Raw genomic sequence first — 26,765 nt, forward strand, 5'->3', positions numbered from 1 at the left:
TGACCCAAAGTCAGGGTCATGTGGAATGGGTGAGCCCTCTCGAGACAGGCACTCTGGGGTCTGCAGGCCACTAGAACGAGGGGACATTAGCCCAGGGTGAGTGGGTGAAGCTGGAGCACTCCTGAGAAAAAAAGAAGAGAAAGGACCATCGAAGTAAGTAAATGAGGTAAGAAACTAAAATGTCTAACAAAACACAAACATTGTAACATCCATCTTACATGGTGCCTCTGTCAGCCTTTCCTGATGCTTCTGTCCTCACGAGGCATTTCCAACACTAGCGTAATGTTCCATGGTGACAATGAGCTACCCGATAAACAGAACAGCAGCCAGGCACTGAAAACCCCAGTAAGTGGGAGGACACTGCATTATTTGTGGTTTCCCAGCAAAAGCCACAACCCCAAGCATTTACTTCCTGAAGGGGACCTGAAGTCTTCCACAAAATGGGCTCGGTGTTGCATTAAAAACATAGGCTTTGGGCACACAGCTCTTCATCTCCCACTGTCACTGTCTGCCTAGGTTCTCAGCCAGAGCACTGTCATCCAGCTCACGCAGTGAAGGCAAGCCTGCAACCGGATGCACAGCAGGGGACTCACAGTCCCTTGAACAGAACCCTGGGGTCAACACAAATCTGCAGAGGTGGGACGCCGGGGCTGCCTGGAGAGATCAGTCCTCACACTCTGCATTTATCAGCACCATGAACACCCCCGGTGAATGGTGCTGTCTGCCTCCCCAGACACAGGGGTGCTTGAGGGCACCCTGGTCTCCTCGGGCACAGACCTGGCTGCCCACCCCACCAACTGCCACCCAAGCCTTCCTACTGCTTCTCCCACCTCTTGGCTGGCTCATCTGCCTCCCACCCAGACCTGCAGTCTGTGTGCTTATGCCCACACTCAAACTGGTCATGCTTGGGTCCATCCCAGCCCCCAAGCCTGTGATGGCTTTCCTTCTGACCACAGGAGCCCAAATTCCTGGCAGGCCCTCTTTAACTCTGTACCAAATCTACCCTGCGTCCTACCTGCCTCCCACCCAACACAAACACACCCCCTGCCTCTCTCCTAAAAAATCTAGGTTCTGCAGCCATGAGAGTCTCTCCCTCTCCTTAATACACAGCTCACACCCACACCCTGCTGGGCCTTCCTCCTGGCCCAAGGTTTTCCTGCCTGCCACTATGCAGGTTCATCAAATCATGTCCCTAATTCTCAAGTGACCGTGAAGTCAGGCCCACCTTGTCATCCTCCAGAGACACCTCTTATCAGGGTTCCCCAGGCATTACTGGGCGCACAAAGCCAGTCCCATTAACTATGCCCCCAGCTGGACAATAGGCTGGTCTACAAGTGAAAAGTAGTGCCAGTCACTGTTAAGGGGTTGAACTGTGTACCCAGAAACCACCAATGCTTCCCAAGGGATCTTGCTTGGAGTTAGGATCTTTACAAAAATAACTGAGTCATATGAAGTCAATAGGATGGTCCCTAACCTAGTGACTGGCATCCTCAAAGGGGCAATTTAGACAATAACGAGCCTGGGGAGATGGCAGGGGAGGATGCAGGCAGGGGTCAGGGTGATGCCTGCATAAGATCAGGGGTGCTGGAGATCACTAGCAAAACTGCAGAGGCTGGGAGAGGCCTGGAGTAGATACCCTCATGCCTCCGAGGAACGCACCCTGCTGCCAACTTTGGCTGCAGAAGTGTGAGAGAAGGGTACTGGGCATTCAGGCCACCAAGTCTGTGGTCCTCTGCTACTGCAGCACTAGCAAACTCACAGTTCCTTTAACAAAATCTCTCTCGAATTCCTATTTAAGCAATGGACCTTTTGGAAAATCTGAGCTCAGCTGGAACGTTCTGAGTTCCTACCTTATCTGTACAACCGTCACCTTTGCTCCAATTTTTAGTTTGGTTACAGAACTGAGAATCATGACAGACCCTGTATCAGACATTTCTGGACATCTGAGCAGTCTTTCGTGGAATCACGTCTGACAAACAATGAAGTGCAAAGCACCAGGTTCCAAGATTTCATTCCAGGGGAAGAATTTCAGAGAGCATCTGTCCTCTCTTCTTCACCCATGCCTTCTCTGGACTGGTGACCTCGGGAAGACCTCTGGGCCATCCATGGGCAGCTTTGCCTGACAGACCGTGCTGGCTACAAGTGCACGGAGCAGGAGAGGCCCTGACCAGAGGGCCGACAGAGGCCACATCCCAACATCAGCTCCATCAATGACAAAGCCTGTTTGAGCTCAACAAGCCCTGTTCTGTGTGTCCCTCAGGACGCAGCATTTCACCAGGGCCAGGGTGGCGGTTTACTGGGTCCCTCCAGCCCTCCTGCTAGTGAGCTTGCTTCCACGGAACCCTGGGAGCTGCAGTCCCCTTCTAACACCCTCTGGTTTAGGTACTGTTCCCACCACCACCTACGTTTCAGCTTCTGAGAACCGACATGTCAGAGAAGCAGCCAGTGGTGAGTGTACTAACTGTACCATCATAAAGTTCTTTGGTCCTGAGGTGGTCTTGGTGGAAAACACAAAACTGCTCCTGTGAATGTGGACAGTGGGAGAAGACAGGCTCTGCCCAAGGAGCAGAGCAGGGGCTTACCTGGACGACAGAGGCCCAAAGGGGGTGCGGAAGCAGGAGACACCCCTCTGCCTCCGTTTTCGGAATGCCTGTTCCACGAGCTTAGCTTCTGAGGCAGGGTCTATTCGCCAAAAAGACCCCTTCCCAGGCTCCTCCTGGGAACGAGGGACTTTAATAAAGTAACGGTTCAAGGAGAGGTTGTGTCGGATCGAATTCTGTGGGCAAGCAGAGATACTCACCAATTAGTAAGTCAGAAAACCAGCCCCAAATCTGAACCCAACAGCCACAAGACTAGAGGTGATGGGGCAGCTGGCGTTCATGCCAGCGAGAGCACTCCATGGGGCCGCTAGGTACTCGTATTCTACTGGGCAGTGCAAAGGCACAGTGGTCGTGTTTCCTTGTAAAATTCAACACAGCGTTCCTTGTAGACAAAGTGCAATAGAAGGACAAGCTGGAGTCCAGGAGCATACTGGTTCGAAGCCTGCACTAAGTCAACTGGCCAGGGGGAAGGAGCAACTTCGAGGAAAACGGTCCCAAACAAGTGTGACACAGCTTAGTTATGTCTTGCATGGCCCATGGCATGATGGGACATGTGGGCTGCTGCTGGAGCACGTGTGTACAGTCCATTTCCAACATAGTGCAGCACTGTAAGGTGGGGTGAGCGTGAGGTACATACATACATCCCTCTCCACATTAGAGGGAGAGAAGTCTATGTGGACTCGGGGCCATCGCTCATTTTACATGCACCACGGGCCATCAACAGAGACACCCTCTACCACTTTCTGTTTGTCTCACAGAAAACCACAGCCTGTTGACTCCCTTGTTCCAAGACTATGGACTCATCTGGCTTCTTGGGCCCAAGGCCTCACCTGCCAGCCTTTGTCAGCTGTCCGGTAGTAAGGGTAATGCTTGGTGATGTGGGCGTAGATCCCGCTTAGTGTTAGCTGCCTGTCCTGCGCGGACGAGATGGCCTGCACGATCAGCTGAGCATAGGAGTACGGTGGCTTTGACTCGTCCTGAAGAAAGGCGGCATGCCGTTAGCTCCAGAAGGGCTTCCAAGCCACCACCCTCACCTCTACCCTGCGTGTCCTGCTACCAATTGGGATAGACTGGAGGGGCATGCCCACCTAACCCGGTCCCTGGACCACCACCCACTTCCCTGATGTGCATGCACAAAACTAGGGACAGCCATTCCTGCCCCATGCAAGGAAAAATCAAATTCTCTTCATACTTTAATTCTGAAATTTCTCCCTCTACAGATTGGTTTAAAAACAGGTATCACAAGAGAATGAGCTGAGATACAAAGTTGTAAGGAAAACCTTGTCATTCTTCTCAAAGACTAATTAAAACCCTGAAACTGTCCTGTCACCAACAGATGAGACAAGGACAGAATGCTAATGAGGTGCAGAGTGGGAAAGAACAGTGTGCGTGGGGCCTAAGTGTGATGTTGGCAATTGAGCAAATGCTTGCTCTCGGGGGTGGGGGGGATGGGCAGGCAGAGCCAGTGTTCTGCCTCCGAGTGCAGCTCATTTTCAGGCTGGCACCCCAGAAGCCCGTCACCCTCACTGGAGCAGCCACACACAGCCCTGTGTGTGGCTGCTCTGTGCCCCATGCCCGGTCACCACATGGCCATGTGCCGTGAGGCCTGAGACCTTAGGGCTGTCCCCTCCAGACGTGTCTGCCTGCTGCTCTGAGGCGGCCTTTGCTGCAAACTCTGCTGCCAGCTGCAGGTCTGAGGTCACATTCTGAACAAAGCGGTAACCGGATGACCCGGCTCCACGTGGACTGGCCGGGCAGGAGTTGGGAACACTGCAGAGAGAAACAACAGGTCCTAAGTACATGATCCTGAAAAGGAGGAGGACTTGACGTCACAGGATTTCAGGACCCGGCTGGGTGATGCAGGGAGACAGAGAAATTCGACCCCTTTCTTTCCTGTGTTGTCATGACACTGCACCTGGCCTTTGATAAAGGACGGACCAAGTGCAACCAGAAAACAGTCTGCGTCCACGCATGGCAGGTGCGATGTGGGGTATTCTAGCAGCAGTTTCTGCTTGCGGTGGGGAACCGTGGGCCCTGAGAGGCAGGTTTACATGGCAGCCACTCAGCAGGCCCCCTACTCGGATCCCCACTCCCCTCTGCACACAGCCAGCGGGCAGGCAGGGCTGACCATGCCCTGCTGCTGCTGTCGCATGCTCACTGTCCACACGAGGGCGCTGTGGGCAAAGGTTGGGGAGATGAGGACTTGAGAGAGGGCTGAGGACCTCTGGGCCAGACCACCCCCAGTTTTTTGGTGCCACAGCTACTGCTCCAGCCTCTACTGACACTGGCTCTCTCTCCTGGGCTGCAGTACCAATCCAAAGTGAGAAACTGCAGTCAAATACATGGGCTGGACACACTCGTGGCTCAAGGCCACTCCCAGTTCCAGCGGGTTCTGAGCACACACTGCTGGTGCCAGGCCTGCAGGAACCCTGGCCTGCTTCCTGTGGGAGCTCACCTGGCCCAGCTCACCAGCGACAGGCATTGGCACAATGCCTCTCGTTAACAAGGTGGACTTTGGTTATCAAGTTACAACCAAATTCTGATTCTGAAAACTAATTCTGTTACATAATATTCACAGGAAACCAATACAAACACTAAAAGTGGGTAACAAGCCCAGGTAAGAGGTGCCCCTGCTAGGCGCTGACCAGAGCCCCATTCGCCAGCCTCATGCAGGACCCCTGGGCGCCCTGGCCCCCACTGTCCCAGGAGCAGGGACAAGGCCAGTGTGCCCGCATTCCACCCCCCTCAAGTCACAGAGAACTCAGGCCCCTGCCTTCAGGAGAGCTCCTCCAAGGCCAGAACCCTACAGGAACCATCCAGAAGGCCCCAGGTTTTAGAACATGCCCTATGTGCTCCTGCGTCCTCCCCTCTGTCCCATTTCCCCTGCCTAAACATCCTTTTCCTTTCTGCCCAAATGACAAGATACCTCCCCAATCCCCACAACTCCAACTCCGATGCTCACTGACCCAGCCGCCCAGCTCCTTCCTGGAAACGCACCCCACCCCCACCCCCAGAACCTTCCTCCTCCCCCAGGCCCAGTCAGCAATCACAGCTCAGAGGCTGTCTCCCTCATGCAACAGGTACTAGGAAGGACAGGACAAAGGGACCTCAGCTGACTCTGGCCATTATTCCTTCGTGGTGAGGAACCTGCGCAAACCACACAGCCCCAGCGCGGTGGGGATCAAGGCCTGAGCAGAGGTCAGGAGTAGGATCCATCACCAACTGAGCCCCTCAGACATCCCGGATTGCAAGGACTCTTATCTGATAAGTCTTCTTCTTCTCTGCTGGGTTCCCCCAGACACAGCAGAGATAGGTGTATGAGAACAGACTCCCACAACACAAGCAGGCTTGCTTGGTAAAGGCAGGAAACAGTAACAAAAGCAGCTTTTCTTAACTTAATTCAGAACCAAATATGTAAAACCCAAGCTTGTAATGTCAGGGTGGGAGGGGGACAGAAAATCTCTCTCAAGTAACACATTCACACGCTCAGAAGCAGGCTTCTCAAATGCAGCCATTTGGGAAACAAATGCCACCATACACAGCATGAAGCTGTGGTTAGATGGTCACACGACCCTGATGTGAGGGGCTTTTCCTGAAGATTCTCTGCACTGTGTTCTGCCAAACGACGCAGAAGTGCTGGATGCACGGGGCAAAGGCAGCCCTGTCAACCCTGCTTTGTTCCTGAACACATCCATCGCCCCTCTGACAGAGCACGGTTGGGCAGGTCCTGGCTGTGACCCCAGAGCTGCCCAGCAGGCCTGTCCCAGGAGAACGTGTGTCTGTGCACAGCCTTTCTGGCCTCAGAGCAGCTAGCTCCTCCCTGAACCCCACTCAGCTGTCGCCACAGTCTGGCCTCCACGGAGAGGGCTGTGCCTGGTACCCAGCTGCCCTGGCATCATGCTGCCATCTGAAGAGAAGGACGACAGCAAGATGCCAGGTGAGGTGGGCTCCCAGATGGGCCTCAGAGGGTGAGTGTCAGATGGCGGCCCGGGGGCTTACAGCAAGGCTCTCACACACTAGGGAAGCCCACCAGGATGCTCAGTGTCCCATCCAGAGTTGTATCCTGCCCCACTGAAAATCTCCCTCACTTCTAGCAAAAGCTGGGGGGGGGGGGGGAAGTTTGGGTTTTTTTGGAGTAGGCTTCATGCCCATCATGGGGCTTGAACTCACAACCCTGAGATCAAGAGTTGCCTGCCCTACTGACTGAGCCACAAAGCACCCTGGAAATAATTCAAGTACAAACACACATGTGTAACTCTGAAGGGAATAGGAGAGAGAGGACATGGTAGGGACCTCCTGGGGCGCCAGGCTTGAGCAAAGTACTGCTCGCTTTGTGGGTGTGGGGGGTCCCCCACTGTCCAGGTGTGTGGGAAGTCTCAATGTAGGCACACAGTAAAGCAGTAGAGGCCGAGCAGCCGTGACCTACCAGATGTCACACAAAACAAATGCCTGTTCTTCCTGGTTCAAGATTAAAGGTGGAAATGAAACTGAACGCGCACTTTAGACCATTGGTCGCTGATTCTACCTTTGGTGGGAAAATAGCTCCTAAGTCATGCTTTTGTTTCAGGTGAGAAAAGTTTATGGTTTTGGGTGGTGGCTGCTTGGGCTGGCCTGTCCTGCCAGCAGCTGCTCTGGATTGGGGCTGCTGTGGCACCAGGGCAAACCCAAGGACGGACCCCTGTAACCACGCAAGTCATACCTGGCAATGACATTGCATCCTATGTTTACAAATATTGGAAAAGAATGAACAGCCTGATGGGAAAAGGTGTTTCCAAGTCTAACTATGATGGTAAGAATTTAAGCTGAGAAAAACCCATGCATAACAGGGCAGCTGATGAAGTCTGTCCCTGGTGCCCACAGTGAGCCTTTCCCATGGTGTCCGCTGTCACCTGTAGAGGGTGCCCCCAAGCCCTGCAGGGCCCTCAACACTCGGGTGCCTGCCGGTCCTAGGTGCCCTGGGGTTGTGGCATGTGGGGTGAGGAGGGACCTGGTGGTGCCCACACAGGCAAGCAGGGGGCAGCAGGGGGTGAAAAGAGCGAAACAGAGTGTGGCCTCAACCCCAGAATGGAACAGACCATGGTGACTAGCTGGTGAGAAGGCTGCTAATGCACTTGCAGAAGACAGGGAAACGTCCTTAGAATTTTAAAAAGAGGAGAAAGGCAAGTTCAGTAAGTATAGCCAGAAAGCCCCCAAAAGGCCCAGGAAGCCACCAGGAACGGAAGGGAGGGCAGACAGTGAGGGGTATGAGCAGGGGGGAAGCTCCACGGAAACAAGAGGGTCATCTCCCGGTGCCCCAAATGCATGGACGCTGCAAACAGCAGGTCTGAGAGGGTCTGAGCCAGAGGAGTACCAACCTCTCTAACGACAACACTCAAAGATAGACAGTGATTGTAAGTTGTCAGGAAAAAATGTGTCCACAGAGGAGAGAGTGTGAAGGGACACTCCCAGGAGTCCCAGGAGTGGCCTAGGCAGCTTCTGTGTCCACAGAGGAGAGAGTGTGAATGGAGGAGAATGATGATTTTCTGGCATGGAAGATTTTTTTTTTTTAATTCACCTGTCTTGAATTCTTTCCTAGGAAGCAGCTAGAGGATGTTCCCTAATAAAAAGTGAGGAGATCAGGGAAATGGAAAGACAGACTGAGCAGAAGGAGCTCCCAGAATTACCCGGAAGCCGATCCCAGGGTCAGAGGTGCCCCAGGCTGGTCCAGGTAGAAGGAGACTGGGCATCCAAGAAGGGTCTTCCCAACAGGTCGGCATGACAGACGGAGCTGGGAGTGTGGGACACTGATGGGGCAAGAGGGTGGATGTGCCAGTCACAGGGACACGGAGCCTGAACCAAACACAGCAGACAGGCCCGAAGACCCCCCCAGGCGGGGGCAGCCGGAGCAGGAGCGAGGAAAGGTAGGCACTGCAGCTGGCACAGGCAGGCTAAGAAATCGCCAACGCTCACTGACCCAACAGTCCTGAGGTGCCAGGGTGGGGACGGAAAACAAAACCCCTAATTTCCACCTAGGAAGTCGACACAAGACACGCCGAGAGGCCCAGAGAATTACATAGTGGGCCATGCAGAGATGAGCAAACACTGGCAGAGCACTGAGGCGGGCAGGGACTGTCCCCGTGGTGCCACCGTGGTGGACATTTTGGTTCTTGTACCCTTTGGCTCTTTTATCCCTTTGATAAAAACCCAACTTTGTAAAAGCTTCAACACAATCAGTATTGGTGCCACCAGCTAGAACCACGCTCAACCGTTATGCGCAATCTGCTGGCCAGCATCTGATCTCCAAGTGAGCCACTGGGAGCATTTAGAGACGTGCCCCGTGCACCTGTCCTGGGAATGGCACAGTGGGGGAGCTTCATTTTCTGAAATGTCTGAGTTCTGTATACTGCATACAGTTTTTCTGTAGTCTGAAAAAAATAGGAGAACAGGGAAAGAAGGTCCTCAGATGGCAGCTTCTGAGACCTCTCTTTAGGGATGCTTAAGATAAACGTGATGCTGCGGAATCCTGTGAAGCTCAAAAGCATAGCTCGTTTCTGAAATGCATCCTGCCCCGCACACAACAGTCGGCAAGTCATCAGCCCAGACATCACAAGGTGTGTGCATGCCGAGGAGCAGCCCGCCTGGTGCAGACCTTGGGGGGCACGCAGTCCCCGCGCCCACTCAGCTCCTGTTCTCCAGGTTATTCCTGCTTCCTACCGCCCAGAGCGTGAGGCCTGGGAAGGGCCCTCTGTCACTGGGTCATGTGCCCACAGGCCGGGCGACACCCAGAAGGCTCGGCCAAGAACACTTAAAGCATGAACCTTCAAAGGGCCCATAAGATGTGTCCATGAACCGGGACACGGCCACCTCCATAAAGACAAGAACTTTCTTTCGACATTCTAGAGCCAAAACACACTGTGGCATGGATTTCGGCAGAAGGGAAAATACAAAGGAGGGCCGGCCTTTCTGTGTGGATAAGCCAATTTTTATTTCCCTGGAGCTCTTGGGCTGGGAAAGGGCCCGGGCGGGGGGGCAGGGCGGGAGTCCACAGGTACAGGTGCCAGGAAGTGGCCCCCAGGTGAGCCACGGATGATGTGCTCCAAGACCACCAGGTGAGGGCCTCGGCTGGCACGATAGGAAGTATCTGGAGGCCAAGCTGGGAGCGGTGACGCAGGAAACATCACCCCAAGGAAAGATACGTCACTTCCTTGGAAGGACCCGCCACCCTACACAAGGGCCCGTCTGCGGAGGGACACAAGCACTTCTCCTGGGACGGGACAGATGACAGGGAAGGGCAGGCAGCCGAGCTCCATGCACCAATGAGGTGGAACTGCACCTGAAGATGACAGGACGGTTAGGGGTGGTTTCATTTTGAAGGCAGTGGCCTAGACTTTGCCAGACTTCCCAGCACAAATTACTCTGGTTTTTGATCTCTACCCTGAAAAAAAAAAATCAAGGAAAAGCTTCTTAAAGAAGCAGCTTGTAAAATCTGGCTCTTAGTGATGACCAGCGCCTCTTTCCTCCCGCTTCATTTCAGCTCTGGCTTTAAAACTCTTAGCTCTGAGGGCTCTTTATAGGTTGGTCTCTTGTTTTGTAAAACCCAGAAAACGGTTAATCGATTTCTTCTTCCTAAAAACACTTCTTTGCAAAATGAAAAAAAAAAAAGTCAGCAAAATGCTGCTGAAGACAGCAGAATTTATTTCAAAGAGCATTCATTCATTTTCTGGGTGGAGTACATCAGTGAAAAAAAAAAAAACACAAACAAACGCCCAAAAACAAAACAAACCCAACCACAGGTGGCCACACCCCCTGGCCCACAGCGCTGGGGAAGCAAAAAAAAAAAAAGTCAAACAGAAAGGGAGGCGGGCAGGGTCGGAGGGTGGGGCGGGGACTGTTGGTTGGAGAGAATGTTCCTACAGGGTCTCCAGTGGCTCAGAAAACCCTGGAGGGGACAGAGACCCGGGCAGGGCGCTGGAGAAACTGGGGCCTGGGAGAAAAGCAACCCACACTGGGGCCCCCAGGCAACGCGGGGAGCTGGCCAATAGCAGGAGCGGGACGAGGGAGGACCAAACTAGGAGAAGAGGTGTCCTCCCCTCCCACTGTGTCGTCAAAAGGGACGGCAGCGACAGCCGCGGGGGTGCCAACCCCCTCCACCCCACCCCTTGCAGAGATAGGCCCTCCTCCCCTCCTCAGTCATGGGAGGGGTGGGAGGGAGCGTCCCGGGGATTAGAGCAGGGGTGGTGAGAACAGGGGTGGTGGCTGTTAGTAAACCCGAGGCTCCGCCCCACCACAGCCCAGGAGAGGAGCAGGATCTTGGCAAGCGAAACCACTGCGGCCTCTGAGGTTTCTAAACACTCGATTGGATTCCACAGTGCCAAGATAAACGGATGTAAACAGAAATCCTCTGTGATAGTTAAAGGCCAAAAATGGGAGAGAGGGCTGGTCCCACCATGACTATCTTCTCCCCAAATCTTTTGCCAGATGAACAGGAGAAGGGGAGCCCAGGACACAGCGTCCACCCACCCCCCCACTCCGGCCCCAGGGCTGGCCCCTCACAGGCCACACCTGCTTCAAGTCCCAATTCTGCTTCAACAGCTCCCTTAACTGCTTCCGGCTACAGCCTCCCTTCCAACACAAAAACTACAGGAGCACCCGAAGCCTGGTTTGAATATCTTAACTGGGTGGCTACTGTGTTGATTTGGAATATTACTGGAAAATATATTTATTTTCTGAAGCCCTCCAGGTATAAACCAACATATTTTTCTCTCTTAGAATGCATCTATTTGGCTGTACTATACACTGATAATTAACAATCCCATGCCGACCGACTGCTCGGGTTTTGCTGGGTGCCAACGGTCCTCCACGACCAGCCCCTCACTGCCCAGGACCAGCCCCCAGCTGCCAGCGGCACAGGCGTGAAACATTGCTGGTCCCTGTGTCCGCTGCTGCTTTACAGTACTGCTGGGTAAAGGGGTCAGCACAGGCAAGTTTCGGTATCAGCTTCACGGAGATGTCATTCCCCCCTTAAAGAACTGAGGGGTTTTTGGTATACTCAAGAGTTGTGCAACCATCACCACGGTTTGATTCCAAGGCGTTTGCATCATTGCCCCAGAAACAAATGCCATACCAGCTGGCTGGCACTTCCTCTGACCCCCAGCCCCTGGCAACCACTTGCCAGTCTTTCTCTAGATCCGCCTGTTCCAGCATTTCCTATCAATGGATCATAACGGTGTGTGGTCTTTTGCATCTGGCTGCCTTCACTCTGTATTATGTTTCCTTGGTCATCTGAGTTATGCCAGGTGTCAGCACTTCATTCCTTTTTTATGGCCAAACAACATTCCATTGTAAATATTCCACATTTGACTTAGCCGCTCATTAGATGACAGACATTTGAGTTGCTTCTGCTTCGGGGCTATTATGAATAATGCTGCCCTGAGCCCTGAGCCCTTGTGTGCAAGCTCTTGCCTGAACCTCCTGCTGCTCAGGTGAGTGGCTGGCTCACAGGGTGGCCCTTCAGCACTGCGAGGAAGAGCTGGACTGTTTTTCCACGTGGCTACACCATCTCACTATATACGACTTCTTACTCACAGATGAACTACACACAGGTAAGCAAGTGTAGGAACATTTTCATGGCGTGACCATAAAACTCAGGTTCTAGAATAAGTTCAAGTTAGCCACCTGAAACAACAATGGGATCACATGATCAGTTTGGGGTTTTAAAGCAGAGCCATTCTAGAAACCTGAAATAAGCGCAAGTAGTAGTTGAGACACTGCAGGCCCAGTGCTCAGTACAGGACCTAACGCACTCCTGGGTTTTGGTAAGCAGCTGCTTGTCCCCGTCTGCCAGAGTCGGGACCTCTGAGTTTCCCTTTACAACAAGGTAAACAAGGCCCAACGAGGCAGCAAGGGCCTGCCTCAGTTGCCCCTGGTTCTCTATTAACTAGATACTTCATTCTCTCTGTAAGAGCAAGTCACACCTACTCACTGGCTCTGCAGGAGACCGATTCCAAGCCAGCTCAATGTATACTGTTCCCAGTATGTCAGCAACACGTCCCGGCAGGAAAATAAGAGGCATGGGTGAGGCATGATTATTACAGAAAGACTGGGGGACATGTGATTCTAGAACATGAGGACCTCTGGAGCAGGGCCACTCAGTGAGGGAAGGCACAGCATCCGACAAGACGGCTGCAGGGACAGCAAAGCTCCCGCCACTGGAGCAGCCATTTTCAAAGTGTGGCTCAGAGGCTCCTGTAGGAAGTGATGTGACCTGCCTTTTCCAGGTCTGACATCTACACCGATGACACACTGGCCATGGGGGAGGCTGCTGGTGCTGTGGTGGGAGCACCAAAATGCACAGTGGTCACTGCACCCCAGGGGTCATACACGCAGTAAAAGGAAAGCGAGTTTCACTGAGAATGTCCTTAACAAAGTTGTAAAATAGTTTAACATGTGTAAATCTTGACCCTGAGACAGGTAACAGAATGGGTAGAAGGCAGGACTTGTGTGGCACTGAGTCAAGAGCCTGGCTAGTCTCCATCTATGTAGATCTCCCTGAAACCTTCCCCTACAGGTTCTTTGTACATCATGACAAAGATGAGAACATTTGAGGATGTTCCCTCCTTCAAAATCCAGAGCGATTCCTAAAACTTCACCAATAAAGTTTAGAAAAACAAAGTTCAAATCCTGATATGCAGATATGACTTGAAAATATTTTCAATGTCTTTAAAAAAAAATCATGCCTGTGCCTTTTTTTTTTTTTTTAAAGAAAGCCCCTACTACACAGAACTGCAAACTGAAAAGTGATTAAGGAGGCAGGGACTTCTCACTCTGTGAGAGAATTCTTCAGAGATTTTCTTTAAGTCGTCAAGTCCTTTGATGCACTTAAAATAGTTCCAAAATTTCCATCCCTGTGTAATTTTCCAGAAACACACAGAATGCTGTATAAGACCTAGAACTTCTGTGTCATCTTCCTCTTCCTCAGACAGACTGCTAGAGCTCGGGGACCCTGACTCTGTGGAGGGGACTGTGTGGCCCAGGCTCACGGTAGCCTGTGCACAGGCCAGAGGAGGTCACTCACCTGATGGTGCCAGTTGGGGACGGGATGGGGCTGACCAAGCTGCGGAGATCCGGCTCCGGAATGTGAATCTTCAGAGGGGAGATCTGCGGGTAGAGGGGCCGGAGGGGAGACGCCGGGGCTTCCTCCTGACGGTATAGTGATGTGAACTGGATCTTTATGGCCGTGCTGGGGAACCGAAAAGTGCACCTGCAACAAGAGAGAGGACACAGGTCAGTGCAGAACAGGTGGGGAGAAGGCAGAGGTGGGAGTCGGCAGAGGAATGTTCTAGGTCACCACGTAACTGCCTTCTGTAACAGAACCCCACCGTCATTTTGTAGTTCAGGGAGTGAACCAAAAATCCTATGTGTGCTGCTTTCATCAGGACACTTGCTAACACTGATACGACGGGTCTTCCTTTTCCCGCACATGTGAAGAGAGAGTTATGAACCCAGGTGAGTCCCCAGCAGAGGCTCTGACACACAGAGTCACCTCCCATCTACCAGCATGGCCACTGGGTACCCAAGCTTGTTGAGAGACTGAAATTCCATGATTACTGTTCATGCAGCAAGTGGAAAAGATAGACACCCTATGACAAGCAGCATCCTCAGCATCTCAGTTTCTCTACTGGCAGGTGACTGCATGCAAACCAACCCAGCCTCACATATCCAATTCACACCTTGTGTGTGCCACAGGAACCCTGGGTCGCCTGCCTCCAAGGAACATCTACCTGTAAAATCTGGACGTTACTTATCCAGCACACTTACCTTCTAGACGGACAAGTCCTTAACAAGTTGCTAAGTGCAGGACTTAGTTACAAACAAAAACACAAAACCAAATGCGAACAGGCTGCCTGTGCAGAGACAATCGACAGTCTTGCCTGTAGCAATTGCTTAGATAAGGCTCTTTGTAAAATATGGGGGGTGTCGTGGGGCGGGGCCTGGAGAGGATGGATGTAAACTCCCACCTTTGGTGCTCTCCCAGTAGTTCTGGAAAGGTGCTCAGGTTATGCCAAGTGATTCACAGCTCGAGAAGTGTGAAAGTCCTCCCCCGCATGACCACACGAAGCCTCCGCCAGCAGGCTGCTGGTCCACTCCTGCTCATGTTATTTGTTTACATAGCGAGTACACCTCCAAACTCCCAGGGACGCAGTAAACACCCTCTTCATCTGAATTCCCTTTTTTCTCTTAGTAAAATAGTTTTTAAAAAACTAGATTTAAGAGTAGGTCAAAACAGGTTCTGGGCACCCAAGAGGCAGTGAGTGTCTGTGAGCCCACAGGAGTACTCTTGAGCTTTCTACGCTCATGAAGTGACTCAGCAGCATATGCAAGCGTCTGCTCCAACAGTCAGGCTGCCTGCAACTCCCAGAGAAAGTCCGTAACTCAAACCGGCTGGACTGGCCAGTACGGATTCTTCCAGAGACACCCGAGCAAGAGCATGAGGACTCGGGGTCTTAGCCGAGGTGGGGAGCAAAGTACCAGGCCGCTGTTGAAGCCACAGGTACCAGCTTCATAGTTCCAAACCTAAAATGAGAACGAAGGCGTTCTGACACCATTTCCTGATGCTGCGCTAGTTCTGGGAGATGCAGTCTAAGCACCAGCGTTAGGGTGGGGGTTGGGGTGTCTGTCGTGTCATGTCAACATCACCCCCAAGGTCCTGCGTAAGGCCCCTCGTGGCCACTTAAACACATTTTGCAATTTTCCTCTTGTAAGCCATAGTTAAAGAAACGTTTGATGTTGCTCCCACTTTCCTTAGTTTTCCCGCAACCCAGCAGAAATCTCCTTCATCGGTATTTTGGCTAAAAGTTACATCACACATTTTCCTCCGACGCTCTCTAGGGCCTCGTCTCCCCAGACCTGGAGGCCTGTCAGCTCTTATAGGACTCAGAGCCGAGCCAGCATCTGTCCCAGCTCATGGCCAAGGATGGGCTGCCGTCTCCAAACCAGAAAAGGAAGGAAAGAGTTTGGAACCTGGGAGATGCTTGAGGGCTACACACACACACACACACACACACACACACACACACACACTCATGCATTCACACACACAGGCACACACGTGCACACATGCACCTGCATGCAGCCCCGTTCTACAGTGTTCAATACGAAAGCAGTAATGATGAGTATTTAAAGGCAGTGTGTCTGTCTTTTACCATTGGTTTCTTCCTTCAGCAGCTGCAAATCAACACAAGCTACATTCTACTACCTGCCAAAAGGGCACACAGCTGGAGTTCTGACATCCCACACCGTGAAAGTCCCCACGCTAACACAAGATCATAGCATCCTACAATCATCAAGGCAACCAGAAAGAGGATGTGGCTTCTGGCTTATAGCAGAGGTCACAAGGCAGAACGGAATGTCAGAAAACAGGGTTTCAGGTGAAGACAAGAGCTGGCACAGAATCCTTGGAATGGGGATGGGGAGGCCAGGCTCCAGGCCAGCTGGGGCTGTACCACCCTCACACCACAGTGTGATTCTCAGGAGGCGAGTGAGGTGCCCGGGGTGGGGGGTGGGGGGGCGCACTGCTGAGTCCCCTGTGAGGGCGAGGTGTAGGGTGGGGACTGACATGGAGGGAAACAGCATACAGGAAGAAGAGTGGCTTAGAACCTCTAGTGAGTTTACTGCCTTGGCCTCTGTAGTTGTGTGTTCTTCGCTAATAAAACAGGAGACTCTGAACACTTTCCAGTTCAAAAACAAAGATTCCAGATAATATGTGCACACAGGTGGAGTTTTTAGTAAAATCAAACACAACATTTTGTAGGCCAGGGATTTGGGTTAGCAAATTAGTAACAAAATCAAACACCATCTATAACTGATTCAAACGGGCCAATTTCCTACCGTAAGAGTCATTCCCAATTACAGTTTAACAATAAACATTTTCATATTATTTACTGCAGCAGCTATTTCAAAAGCAGCTCCTGACTCACTCTTCCAGAAATTATCCTGAGGCAAATTGTCTCCTACCTAAGAAGAAAAACACTAGGAAGCTACTTAATTTTAAACAGGCATCTCCCCAGGGTGTTCCCGGGTTCACCAATTACTTCTCTCCCTATAATATTTTCATTCCGGTTTAGCGCCCTGGTTGTGGAGTTTTAATGAGCATGTTTTGCAATTAAAGCTATTCTCTTGGAGGTGCTTCACATTCGACATGACCCCAACCACACACTGCGCGCCCGCCTTCAGCGCGAGGTATCCCAGCCTCGGGTGGGCGTGTGCACTCTAGCACTCACTGCCCCAGCCTGGAGCACAGCTCTGGCAAGCAAGCACCTACACTGGGAGGGACAGCACTTCAGATCTCTCTCCAGGATCCCTGCCCTACTGTCCAGAGACAGAGGAGTTGGGGGGCGGCCCAGGGCTGGAGGCAATGGTGGGCTGGCTGTCAGGGGTGAGACATATATTCTAAAATCAACTGCGGTGGTAGCTGTGCAACTGTGAACAGACTCAAAACCACTGACCTGGACAATTTGAGTGGGTTAGCTGCCTGCTATGTGAATTACATCTCATTCAAGCTCCTCTGAAATGTTCTTGCTCTAGAGTTCCCATACTTAGGGTCTTCCCCAGGCTTGCACAGTCCCTGGGGCCACATGCACAGTCCCTGGGCCCACATGGGAGCCAAAGGCTCCTGGAAGTTGAGGCAAATCAACATCCTGTGGTTGCACATGAAGCCACTGTCTTCAACAACAGGTCAAAGATCACAGCATGGAAGGCTGCTTCTGGTCCTGCTCAGGCATGAAGGAGCCTAAGTGATTTGGGGGTGACTGGGGTGCTCACTTTCACTTCCATCTGGTCCTTAGGGAGGAATCCCATCACCTGCCCCACCAGCCAGGAAATTGTTGGAGATAAAAAGAGCTTGTTTAATCCTTATTGATATCAATATAAATACAGTGATCTTCATTCTAGACATAAGAAATAGGCAGAGAGGGGCACCTGGTGGCTTGGTCGGGTAAGCATCTGCTTTTGGCTCAGGTCAAGATTTCAGGCTTTTGGGATTGAGCTCCACATAGGGCTCCCTGTTCAGCAGGGAGTCTGCTTCTCTCTCTCTCCCTCTGCCCCTCCCCCTGCTCATGCTCTCTTGCTCTCTAAGAAGTAAATAAAATCTTAAAAAGAGAGAGAGAGAGAGAAATAGGCAGAGAGAGAAGAACTCTTTGGGGACTGGATGCATGGGGAAGTGAGCATCAGTGTACGCAAGGATGCTGATGTGGCTTTTAGTGGCTCCAAGCAATGGGCTGTGGGAGAAGGAATGCCACATCTTTCTCAAGCAGCTGCCATATGGCTGGAGATCGGGCACCAGCCCGGCAAGCCTATGGCTTCAGGAGGCCTCAAAGAAGCCACCACTCAAGTGAGACAGGCAGAGATGAGGCCAGGGAGCTGGTGGGCAGAAATCCCTCCAGAATGCAGACACAGGGCCTGGCCCTGTGGGAACTGGCATGAACAATGTCTATGACCAGTGAGTGTGCTTTTTTGCTTTTCTCTTTTCCAACTGAAGAGTTGGGGCCACCTTCCCCTTCCTTGTGCTCAGCTCAGCATTTCACAGAGGACCACCTGGAATGCTATGATGGAGGGATGCACTAGTCACCAGAGATCCTGTACTTTACAGGGTGTCGTCATAAGCGGGACTTGAGGCTGCCTCCTTTGATAAGGAGGAGTGTTTTTATTTTGGAAGACGACAAATACATGGGTGATTAAAAGGCAGACTATGACAGAGGCAGCTAGTTCCCTGGATACACATCCTACAGTGAATAGTTTCAGCTGGGCACACAGTCGCCCAAATGAAGACAATGCTTCGCTGCCTTTCCTGCAACCATGAGACCGTGGTGGTTAATGGGATGCAAACAGGCATGCCATGAAGAAGAACAGAACGTCTTCTTACACTTTTTCCTTTTCAATGGCCAGAATGAGGATGTGATGGCAGGAGCTGCAGCAGCCACAGTAGGCCATCAGATGGACATTGGGTAACACAACAATGTAATAGAAAAGGCCTAGGAGCTGCTGTAGCAGCTTATGTTAAGACTGTATCAACTTCACCCTTGTTATTTTGACCTTGGTTACAAAAACCAAAACTATATCCTGACTGTAAACAGCTAAAGAGCTCCCTATGGGCAATCACTGAACAAACTATGGTGTGTACTCAGAGACAAACATTATGTGGCCATTTACTGGGACACTTTCATCACTGCACATCTTTGGGCAAGTCTCTTAATGCACCGGCCTGCTTTCCTCATCAAGGAGCACGGGGTATCCTTAGAGCATACTTCACAGGGTTCTTCAGAGTATTAAGCAGAATGGTCTAAGCAAAGTGACTAGAAGCACACACAGAATCCAGGCATACCAAGAACTCACAAAGTGCTGGCCCACAGAGGAGTGTGATACTCGGTGATGAAGTGCAGAGACCAAATGGCTGACTTGTGAAGACAGGCTTGGTTTGAGAATGAGCTGTGGGAATAGTGTGCGGGGACCTGGGAGGTCTCTTCAAATGCAGTGACAACACTAAGTGTGAGGCCTGGCACACAGTGAGCAGCCAATGGCATACGGATGTTCTTCTGAGAAGAGATGGGAAAGACGGATGAAAGATCCTTGGGCCTTTCAGGACCCCACACTCATATCACAACATTCTTTCAGTGTTGCTACAATGTCCTTTAAGAAATGAAATATTTGGGGATCCCTGGGTGGCTCAGCGGTTTGGCGCCTGCCTTTGTCCCAGGGTGCGATCCTGGAGTCCCGGGATTGAGTCCCGCGTCAGGCTCCCGGCATGGAGCCTGCTTCTCCCTCCTCCTGTATCTCTGCCTCTCTTTCTCTCTAGGTCTATAATAAATAAATAAATAAATAAATCTTTAAAAAAAAAAAGAAATGAAATGAAATATTCGTGAATGGGGGGAGGGAGCAAATACTTAATAACCAATCCTTTAGAATTATGCAAGGTGTGACAGGTCTTCCAGAAACCTCATGGAGGATTAAACCTGGCCCAGTTCCACCATGTGGTCCTGCCCCAGGGGGAATGAGAACAGTGGAAACACTGCCAGGCCTCCTGTTCTGAAGGCAGGGCTGGGAGGCACACAAAACATGACTCAACAGCCCGCAGAGCCCCTCCAGCCCGGCCCCTCCCTTCCCACCCTGCTCCAGCCCCTTGTTCCAGGTGGAGGCAAAGAGGAAGCTTTCCCAGGGTGGGCCCAGCCCACAGCGGTTCCCATGTACCTATGTCTGGAATTAGAATGCCAGGGGAGCTAGAAGCTCTGACTTTCCTAAGAACTTGGGAGAAAAATAAGACTGTTCAGAAAGTGGGTTTGTAAAACTTTTACATATACAATCCCCACATCAAAGGATTCTGACAATCATTTTTTTTTAGCCTAAAAGATCTATTTTTACTAATACTTTAATGCATTTTGCTAGAACAGCCAAAACCGCAGAAGGGAGGCTGCAGCCATGGGGGCTTGTCAGGCCGTGGGGACCACCTTCATAGTGAAGCTAGGGATGCACATCACAGGCAGACCAAAGGGGCAGGAATAACAGTACAAGCTAGAACCAGGAAGAGCCAAGGGAAGCAGATGGCCGAAAATTCGGGAAAGTGCGAGGACTGTAGTCCCTGATCAGGCACCAGCTTGGTGAAGTCCTTGACACACCAACAAAAACTCAAAACCCAACCTTCTCTGCCTGGTCTTCGTTCCTCCTCTATGAACCGAGGCTGTGATCTTGACTGCTTGCCAGCTCCCTCCACTTTTGCACTGACCCCTCAGCCTTGTTTTCTCAGGCTGGTTGACTTACACAGCTGTGACCCCGGCCAGTCAGAGCAGCCTGGGAGCAGGTGGTCACAGGCTCGGTTCTGATCCTATCCACACGCTCAGCTCTGTGTCCCGGTCAGCGCATTAACAACTTGGGTGTGGGAAACATATACGGCAAATTAAAGAATACATGTTGAGAAGTAACTTTGCTTCCTTCTGTAAAGATTTTTATTTATTTATTAGAGAGAAAGAGAGCAAGGGCACACATGCACAAAAGGCGGAGAGGTGGAGGGAGAGGGAGAAGCAGATGCCCCACTTAGCAGGGAGCCTGATGGTGACTCGATCCCAGGACGCTGGGATCATGATGTGAGCAGAAGGCAGACACTTCAGTGACTGAGCCACCCAGGCACCCCTGCTTTCTTCTTTATGTTTTCAAACGTATGGTCTGTTTTCTTTTTAAAAATAAACAATATATTTATAATCAAGCCAAAACTACTTCTACAGAAAAAGAAAAAAGGTTGCAGGATACTCAAGCCCCTGTGGTGAATGCTAAAACACAGAAATGCAGCCAAAGGCCTGGTCAAAGCCAGGGCTCCTTGGTAAAAATAGAGGCTCCGCCCTCACCTGAGAAGCCCGAGTAGAGAAGGCAATTAGATGGGGGCCCCTGGAGGCTGGCTGGGTGTGGCTGTGATGACCCTCGCGTGTCTCACACAGCCTGCTAAGTGGGGGCTCACGGCAGTCCTGGGCATCCCTCTGCAGGAGGTGGCCAAGGGGGCACACCTTGGGGTTTCTGACCCCTTCAAAATTACTTCACCCTCCTTCCTTGGGAGCAACATCCTGCTCCTAGGAGACTCCTACCAGCTGTAGAGGATTTGAGGTTATTTCTACAGTATCACCTGGAGGATTTGCGGTAACTTCTACAGTGTTACTCGGCTGAGGCTAGAGGCTTACCAGTGACTGTGAGTCATCTGGGTGGGGGAGAGCCCAGAATCTAGGTGTCCAGTGGGCACTGCCCAGGAGACAACTACTCCTCATAAAGCCTTGTTCTCAGGCATGTTTGGGAAACTGCCGAAGACCCTGATGAATGCAGGTGATGGGCCAGGCACACCTGCTCTGTCCGCTGGCCCCAGGAGGAAGCCTGCCAGCTCTCAGAACAATCCTGAAATGACCCACCACTCCCATCTGGCACTGAGGTCCACCCTCCACGTGGCTGTTTCTCTCCTGTCATATAGAAGGGACACAGAGCACCCCAGCAGAGCTGTGGGCAGCGCAGGGTAAGGATCCCTAGGGGAAGGTCCCCAGGGTCTTCCCAGGGACACTCTTATGCCTTTGTGGGGATGTACTGGGTTTAAAACAAACCAAAAGTTTGGTTTGCCTCACTGTGTAAGGCAAGCTCCTGAGCTTTACAGTTTGGAAAGTCAATGGGGCAGAAAAGTAAATACCTTCTAGACTTGCCTGAAAATCATTGAAGACCATCCAGCTGGGTGAATAGAGGAACCACAAAGCTCAGAACCACCACCTCCAGTGTCCTGGCCTCCTTAAGGTCAGTGTCAGACTGAACAGACCTTGGAGGGCCCGTCCTGTGCTGCTTGGCTTTGATGCAGACCTCAAGACTGGACCCTATGGATGGCAGTCACAGAAACACCGGGGCCGTGCCGCAAGCAACTCCAGTTCTCTTTTACCTTTTCCTTCCACTCAATTTAAGGAAAATACTCCAGGAAGTCCAGCTGGCCTGACCCACAGATCTTACCATGCAGACATAGCACTTCAGTCATCACTAGTTCCTGGGAGCCAGCCATGAAGTACAGGACACAGCCTTGTCCTAAGGGACCTATACTCTTCAAGACTCTGTTCTGTTGGTCCCTGCTCCTGGTTCTGGGCTGCTAACTGCCTGGGGCAGGGTGCTGACCACAGTACGGTCGCTCTGCTCTCCTGGCACACACACAGCGCATGCAACACAAGTTCACGATGACCTATTTCTGGAATCGAAAGTTAAGAGGTAAAGGCATATAAAACAGCATGTGGGTACAAGGCAGGGGGAGATAAATTCTAATCTAAGTGCTGTAAGAGCCACGGCATGATGGAGGGGGGACAGCTAAAACTTGGCCTCCGTGGAATTGACAAGCCACAGAAAAATGATTAGAATTTTCTGGTCTTAGATTAACTTTGCAAGGACACGGACAATATACCTTCACTATGTTTAGTAGAGCCAACTGGCTGAAGAATCAGAGAACGTGCGGTAGGCAAGGGAGGTCCATCACTCCATCACTCGGGGTGGGCCAGGAGCCGCTGACTCAGCCGCTCCAAGCACGTCTACACTTTTTAGAGAGGCTCCGGTGGAGATGGCAGTGTTTGTGGTGGCCCTGTGTGCCGTCTGGAGGCTGGAGTCACTCCACCAGCAGACCCCAGCCATCCTTCTGCCAGGCTGCCAGAGGTCACGGTGTCACTGAAATGGGGGGGGGGGGGAAGGGGAGCAGTCTGTGCCACGACTGTAACCTGTCTGTTATAACAGCCCTCTGATCAAGACGGCTGGCTGGGGGATCCCTGGGTGGTGCAGCGGTTTGGCGCCTGCCTTTGGCCCAGGGCGCGATCCTGGAGACCCGGGATCAAATCCCACGTCGGGTTCCCGGTGCATGGGGCCTGCTTCTCCCTCTGCCTATGTCTCTGCCTCTCTCTCTCTCTCTGACTATCATAAAAAAAAAAAAAAAAAAAAGATGGCTTCCCAGACTGCCCCCTGTCACACAGCTTCCCCCTCCACTCCTGGAAAAAGAAATCACCACACAGGATGTAACAGTCACATTTACACTTGGAAATTCTTCACAGGGACAGTGTATGTTCTCATTCATTTGGGGAATATAAATAATAGTGAAAGGGAATATAAAGGAAGGGAAAAGAAATGTTGGGAAATATCAGGAAGGGAGACAGAACATAAAGACTCCTAACCCTGGGAAACGAACTAGAGGTGGTGGAAGGGGAGGAGGGCGGGTGTTGGAGGGGAATGGGTGACGGGCACTGAGGTGGACACTTGATGGGATGAGCACTGGGTGTTTTTCTGTATGTTGGTTAATTGAACACCAATAAAAATTAATTAAAAAAAAAAAAAGGAAATTCTTCACAGGGAGCACTAGTAATGCATAGACCCCCACCCTACAGGGGACGACATCCAGGTGACATTAGGAATTTTGGACTGGTCGGGTAGGACACTGCCAGCCACTGGAATGTGGCACCGAAGATTTCCATATAAGGAAAATTTATAAAACTGAAAGTCTTCTGCCTAACTCTTAACATGAAATTCAATAATAATGATACATTAGTAGTCAAAACCTAGTATCTGCTGTTATTAAGTGTGCCAGGTAACCATGCACCAAACGAAGGCTCTACTACATACATCAAGTAATCAAAACACCCCATTTTTCCGGACACTAGTTTTATTTAAATACGTGTACTTTGAGGATATTACAGAAAAGGCCACTGTGTTATCATTCCTTCTATAAAACAGAGGAGCAGAAGGGAAAGACTTCAGGACAAAGTAGCTGTTGAACTGTGTAGGAGGGGATGAGAAACAGAAAACAAAGCAGAAATCAGCTCTGCATGCTGATCTTCTGGATTCTGGAAACTCAAAAAGGCACAAGTTCAATTTTGTTAAACTTGGCAGAGGAAAAGCTTCCAGAAGCTGAAGGCAGAGCCTGGGAGGGCCTGCCAGAACGGCGTCACCACCACAACCGCCAAATGGAAGGTCTGCAGCCAGGCTTGTCCTTCCACAGGGAAGCATGAGTTTGCCAACAAGGGGAATGTTCCAGGCAAACCCACGAGGCCTCCCGTCCCCACCTCACACTGACATTGCTATCCAAGTCAAAAGTTAGATTTCAAGATTTTCTCTTTTGATGTCCTCAAAGACAGCAGCAAACCTCGAGAGAGAACCCTAAAATATAAACCTCAAGGATACCTCCCAAGAGTAAACAGGCCTTGCTGTTTGTGTTTGTTTTTAAGGTTCCGTTTGTCAAAATACAACAGGGCTGGCGTCTGCATGCTCGACAAATCACATCCTTGCTTTATCAAGGCCAAGCTCAGTTTACTTTCCTAATTTGGAAAACGCGAACAGGCACAAATGAAACCTGCATGGAGACAGTGCTGCCAAGCTGGGGCGTGTGTGGCTCTGCCCCTGCTATCTGGGAACCGTGCTGGCGGCCAGCCACTTCCCTGGACAACTGAAAGCCTGCGACCGGGTCTGGGAAGCTATCACAGTTGACAGAGCTTGAGAACTCTGCAAAATATGTCCAGGCCTGAGCAGGCCTGCTCCCGGCACACCGCACAACCCCACACCCCAAAGCGGGTGGGGCAGGATGGGGGGGGGGCAGGACGGGAGGCACTCCGTACTGAAGGAAAAACTAAACTACTATCCATACACCAGATCCCAGAAGGGCAGGTTGAGTTTCAAAAATGGTTTAGGGCAGTCCGGGGGGTGGCTCAGCGGTTTAGCGCAGCCTTCAGCCCAGGGCCTGATCCTGGAGACCAGGGATCGAGTCCCATGTCAGGCTCCCTGCATGGAGCCTGCTTCTCCCTCTGCCTGTGTCTCTCATGAATAAATAAATAAAATCTTAAAAAAAAAAAAAATGGCTTAGTGCATGGCATGGGACTGATGAGTGCACCGGGAGCTACTTTTGCAATGCCATTATTATTTTGACTCACACAAATCAAGAACCCAAAATGCCAAGGGCCCCAGAAAACCTAAGAAGCAGAAAATGCCAGGTCCTTAGATTTCTTAAGAATAAATGGTGGTATTTTGAACAATATGTGCCTGAAAGAGAGGGCAGGGGGAGAAAATGCTTCCTGATTCCTGCAAGAACCCACTCTTCACACTGGAGCCAGGGTAATCCTGCCAAGGCAACAAGGAGGCGTGTCCACAGAGAGCAGGGCCCGTCTACGGATGCCAGCCAGGAAGGAGCAGACCTGCTGGGCATGGCACCGGCTTCATCTTCGCCTTCAGTAGGCTTCTCACCAGCAATGTCATTCAAAGGCAGTCCTCGAAAGAAGTCAGCTTACCACATTCAAAACAAAGCCAAACAACTTTGAGAAGACAAATTAAACCCACATTTAGGTGATGTTGACCAACAGGCTCTTCAGCAACATTTACCTTTATGACTCAGGGGGAGCAACACCACTGTCCTGAGGGCACGGGGTGCAGGGCCGGTGCCAGGCCACTGCCTCCAAGCACCAGATCACGGACTTCCTCAGCGTCATCTAAGACACACTCGTTGTCATTCTCACTTTGATACATGAAGGAACCGGCCTTAGAGAGTGAGTGTCAGTCAGGTTCACAGAGCCAAAAATGGTGGGGCCCCCCGTTTGGATGGCAGCACCTGCCACCCCTTCTGGGGTTCTTCATGCAGACTGCCGTGCTTTTTTGGTCACACACCTCCAACAGACAGCCCTGTATATGAGGCTCCAGGGCAAGATGATGGCTCTTTGGGAGCTGAACCCAAACCCAGAGGAGAAAGGAGAAGGAGCAGGCACTCGGCAGAGAGCTGGGCTAGGGGGCCCATGGCCAAGGAAGGGCTGGGCAAGCGGACCAGTCTTGCACGTCTGGCTTTCCCGCATGCCTATGTTGTTTCCATAACACTCTTGCAGATCACATTTCTGAGAGAAACGCCACTGAGAACCTCTCACCTGCCGTGGAACAAGTGAGCCCTGGGCCACCGCTGCAGCCCCTCGGGACACTAGTCCACACCTCCACTCCCCCGGCAGTGTCACCAACAGGGGCTCCAGACATCCTCTGGCTAAGTGTCGTGGAAAATCTATCCACACAACACTCCTTCAGCTAAGGAAATCCTACCAATACACACTGGAGGCTAAGATGAGAATCCAGGCGTCATCTTGGAGATTTGTAGAACAAGAGAGCAAGGGCAGTCACTGGAGCAGGGACACTTCGAAGGCAGCAGGGGAAGGCATACACCCCCATTCCCTTGACCAGTTGATGAGGGCAGGACATGACCGTCACCTTACTGCAGGTGTCTCTGCAGCAAGCTCCCGGTGGGGAGGGCAAGGCCTCCCTGGGGACATAGGGCAGCCATGGCTCATGCTCATGGCTCACCTATCTCCCCTGGGAAGGGGCTGTGAAATGAAAACAGTATGGATGCCTCTCGTGTTCCTTGTTTGTTCCACAATCTTCCCTTGTTCCTTCACTGAAAATTCAGGGGCCACCTACCTGTTCCACACAGACCGAGGTGGCCTGCTGTCCTCCTGCCTCTTAAACTTGGTCATGTTTAGCACTTTGAGTGGCGGCCACCAAAGGAAGAGGAAACACCAGTGATGCTTGGACCCTGTTCTAGGTTTGCCACCAACACAGTCCTCAAGGAGGAGAGTCATCCTACAACATCTCAGGACAGTTCTAAGTTGGCAGTGACCAAACTTCTAAACTTGC

At 51.5% G+C, this 26,765-nt stretch overlaps 1 protein-coding gene across 1 annotated transcript in view; it reads right to left on the reverse strand.

Moving 5' to 3' along the window:
• Positions 1 to 26,765, reverse strand: part of FOXK1 (forkhead box K1) — a 68,242-nt gene that overhangs the window by 9,422 nt on the left and 32,055 nt on the right. The window contains exons 2-6 of the mRNA XM_072753251.1: positions 13,654 to 13,839; positions 4,214 to 4,370; positions 3,431 to 3,577; positions 2,583 to 2,776; positions 1 to 121 (exon numbers count right to left, since the gene is read on the reverse strand). The exon at positions 1 to 121 is cut by the window's left edge and continues 46 nt beyond it. Coding sequence (XP_072609352.1) covers positions 1 to 121; positions 2,583 to 2,776; positions 3,431 to 3,577; positions 4,214 to 4,370; positions 13,654 to 13,839 — 805 coding nt within the window. The remainder of the gene's footprint in view (positions 122 to 2,582; positions 2,777 to 3,430; positions 3,578 to 4,213; positions 4,371 to 13,653; positions 13,840 to 26,765) is intronic.

This window comes from Vulpes vulpes, chromosome 3 (genome assembly GCF_048418805.1).
Source record: "Vulpes vulpes isolate BD-2025 chromosome 3, VulVul3, whole genome shotgun sequence".
NCBI classification, from domain to species: domain Eukaryota; kingdom Metazoa; phylum Chordata; class Mammalia; order Carnivora; family Canidae; genus Vulpes; species Vulpes vulpes.